Here is a 3641-nt window from a genome sequence, read left to right on the forward strand (position 1 = left end):
ACTCACATATTAAATGAAAGGCAATCTAAAGAAAACATAAAAGTAAGTGCAATATGGATGGAAGGTAGATGGGTGGAGAAAAGAGGAGACTACAAGTAAAATACTGAAAATCTGCAATCTAGAAATTACAGGATAAATAATGTAACTGAAATATAGAACAGGACATCTTGTCACAACTTCGAAGCAGCCAGACATAAAGAGAACCATACTGGATTAATAGCTCTCATATAACAGATGGAGGCTTTGATACATCTGTGAATATTATCACATGGATGTATTCAAAACTTTACAAGAGATAATGACAAGTTTAATAAAAGATGTCCTTCAAAGTAATTTTTCAACATCATTATACGGATTATTTACCCTTTATATTGACACTTTATAGACGCTGAAGTAAAATTTTTAAAATTTTCTATAGGTAAAGGCAATTCAGTGCAGTTATTTACCTTTGTTAACTTAACATGACCCATGTGTACTACTAAGGAGTTTTAAAAAATGAGTGGCAAGAATGCTGCTTAGACTGTACTCATATATAAAATCTCTCAGGAAAGATTTTTAAGATAAAACTCATCATTTTAATAATGCTTAAAGTGTTAATTTTCTAATATACTAATTGAGAAAACACTAATAGGGCATGAAGTTGCCCTTCTCTGGGCATGAAGTTGAATACAACTCCCAATACTTAGTCAAAGCCACTGTCAACTCTCTGATATGCCCACAATACATTAAAAAGGGGAAAAAATGTATAACTAAATAAAGAAAACTCAGATCTTTTGAAAATAATATCCATTTTAAATAATAAAGTAAAATTATGCACAAATGTTCATTGGATCACATACATTTTCCCCTGCTTTATTGATTTCTCAAAAAGCAAGTTAGAACTTTTCTGTGTGATAGATTCAGAAATAATGGCCATTTTGAGAATATTTGCACAGAAGAAATTACATTTAGCAGTATAATTGCAATAAGGAAGTAAATATACTCAAGTACCTCACCTTGACTGGTTTAGGTAAATAATAATAATAATGAAAACAATATGTGGAGGGACAAAGTTTATTCTATATATCCCTAAGGATATTTTAACAAAAAATGGTACAAAATTACAGTTTTACAATTAGAAATTATATTCTTCACTAAAATGAACAAGGTTTTCTAGTTTTACTTATTTTTTCAAAAGAAAGTATTTACTTCAAAAAGAAAGAAAGAAAAAGAAAGAAAGAAAGAAAAAAGAAAGAAAGCCTGCCATAAAATAACCTCTTATCACAAAGTAGCCCAAACTAAGTAGGCACCAGCTAAAGGCTGCACCAAATTGAGCATTCTTATTCTCACCACCTGCGCCTGGCCTGGCCCAGGGTGACATGCAGGGGCTTGGAGCCCACTGTGCGACCATTCATCTCATCCACTGCTTTGGTAGCATCTTCAAAAGAGGAGAAGCAGACAACACCAAACCCTTTGCCTTGCCCTACTTCCACCATCACTTTGGCCCGGCTAATTGATCCAAAGGAAGAAAATTCTTCCTTCAGTTTTTCATCATCGATGGTCTCATCCAGGTTCTTAATATAGATAGGCACCCCCGGAGGCCGACTTTTTTCTTTTAATCTCAGCCGTTCAAATCTTCGTCTTAACTCAGCCAATCGTTCAATTTTCTTCTGTGCTCGACCTACGTATAGAACTTTCCCATTGATGGACTTTCCATGCAGGTCTAACACAGCCTTTTGGGCAGCCTCGTGCGTCTCATACCTCACAAATCCAAAGCCCTTAGATTTCCCACTGGCATCTCTTATTACCTTAACACTCTCAGTTGGCCCATATCCACTAAAGATTTCCTTCAGTTTTTCATCATCCATGTCATCTCCGAAGTTTTTAACAAAAACATTAGTGAAAGTTGCTCTATCCTTGGTTCTGACTTCAGCTGCCCTCTCTTCTGGGAATTTGAATCTACCAACATACACCTGGCGGTTGTTGAGCCGCACCCCATTCATATGCCAGATGGCTCTATTGGCAGCGGCCAGGCTGTCAAAGTGCACATAGGCATAACCCTTAGAGCCATTGTCATCACATACGACTTTGCAGGAGAGAATGTTCCCAAAAGCAGAAAATAAATAAAAAAGGGCCCTATTATCTATGGATTTGTCCAGGTTTTTGATGAATATATTTCCAACTCCTGACTTTCTTAAGCGGTCATCTGGCTGAGACCACATGAGGCGGAAAGGTTTGCCATTAATCAAATCAAAATTCATGGTATTCAGGGCCCACTCAGCATCTGCAGGAAATCGGAAGTTAACATAGCCATAGCCCAGGGGGCTGCGGGTCACAGGGTCACGGCAGATTCGGGTGAAGCGCAGAGGGCCAGCAGGCCTGAACTTTTTATATAACATGTCCTCAGTAACATCTGGGTCCAAGTCACCCACGTACAGGGCAGCCTTGAGGTACTTCTTTTTCTTGCCAGCAGGATTAGGCTCTCCACTCCCCATCTTTCTAAGCACAGGAAGGAGGCTTTCGCGGGAGAGAAAAAAAGGCTGGTTTCTCTAAGCTATGGGCCAAGCAGCTGTTCACAAAAAGAAGAAAGCCAAGGCGAAGGAAGCTAAAAGCAGTTTCAGAATCACTGTTGAGGCTGAGAAAATGAAGTTCAGAAACAGCTGGTCAGCGGACTCAGAACAAACACATCAGACAACAATGCATCCCAATAACGAATCTGTTCTACCTAAAGAATTTATAATTTCCACCCATTAAGATTTAAAATCTGTTTTAAAAGCCAGTAGTAAGAAAGAAATTCTCTGTTCCTCATTTAATTGTAAGAAATCATCAAGCAGCTGGCTGGCCCCCCACATCTCCATTAGCTTACAGAGGCCTCGAGACCCGTTTTCAGCATAAATATAGGCCTCGAGCTCCTGCTGGCTTAAAATTCTCTTAACCTGGACAGGGGCCAAACGTGTATTCCTCCGCCGGCTGCCTGGCCGGTCTCAGGCGGGCTCGCAGCTAAGGCCGCTAAACACACTCAGCGTCAGTGAAAGGGCAGACTAAACACTTGGTGCGCTGGGGCCGGAAGGCAGGCTGCAGAAGGCGGATCAGACAGAGACAGACAGACAGACACACGCGCTGGGGACGGAAGACCGCACAGATACCCCAGATGCCCACCGGGTACGGACCGAGTGACGCGCGGTAATTTCGGCAGTCTGAGACTCGCGGCAGGTCCGGAGGGAGTGACTGGCGGACGCGCACTGGGTCAGCTTCAGCGGGAGGCGGTTCCGGACAGATGTGGGGCGGAGTCAGAAGAGAAGGGTAGATGCGAGGCGGGCGGACAGAGCTGGGACAGATGGACACGGATTGCTTTCCGCAGGACAGAGCACCCCAAGGACGAAAACCATTTAGCTGTGGTAGGGCGGGCGGGGCGTGAGGAAACCCGGAACCTTGCTAAGTAATTTCCCGCTTGCTCTGTGCCAAGATAAAATTAATTTAATTTAATTTAATTTAATTTAATTTAATTTAATTTAATTTAAATTAAATGTTTTTGTAGATTTTCTTTATTTTTAAAATTTTGTGTTTTTATTTATTATCTTTAAGTATTAATTTTAGGCTGCTAATCCCAAAATTAAAGCAGGAGGTGATCACCTAGGCAGAAAGAGCTCTCATACTTTTTT

General features: G+C 40.9%; 1 protein-coding gene across 1 annotated transcript; it reads right to left on the reverse strand.

The window, feature by feature from the left end:
• Window positions 1-1245: 1245 nt before the first annotated feature.
• On the reverse strand, window positions 1246-3348 carry PABPC5 (poly(A) binding protein cytoplasmic 5). The gene is made up of 2 exons (XM_081794165.1): window positions 3150-3348; window positions 1246-2614 (listed from the first exon to the last, which is right to left on the reverse strand). Exon 2 carries the CDS (start codon window positions 2472-2474, stop codon window positions 1326-1328), a length of 1149 nt encoding a protein of 382 aa, XP_081650291.1. The 5' UTR covers window positions 2475-2614; window positions 3150-3348; the 3' UTR covers window positions 1246-1325.
• Between the last annotated feature and the right edge of the window lie 293 nt (window positions 3349-3641).

The sequence above is a fragment of the Panthera onca genome, chromosome X, assembly GCF_046562875.1.
Source record: "Panthera onca isolate mPanOnc1 chromosome X, mPanOnc1 haplotype 2, whole genome shotgun sequence".
In the NCBI taxonomy this organism is placed as follows: Eukaryota; Metazoa; Chordata; class Mammalia; order Carnivora; family Felidae; genus Panthera; species Panthera onca.

Excerpts from the sequence above, each read along its gene's own strand:
- PABPC5 (XM_081794165.1), bottom strand. The coding sequence starts at position 2,474 with ATGGGGAGTGGAGAGCCTAATCCTGCTGGCAAGAAAAAGAAGTACCTC.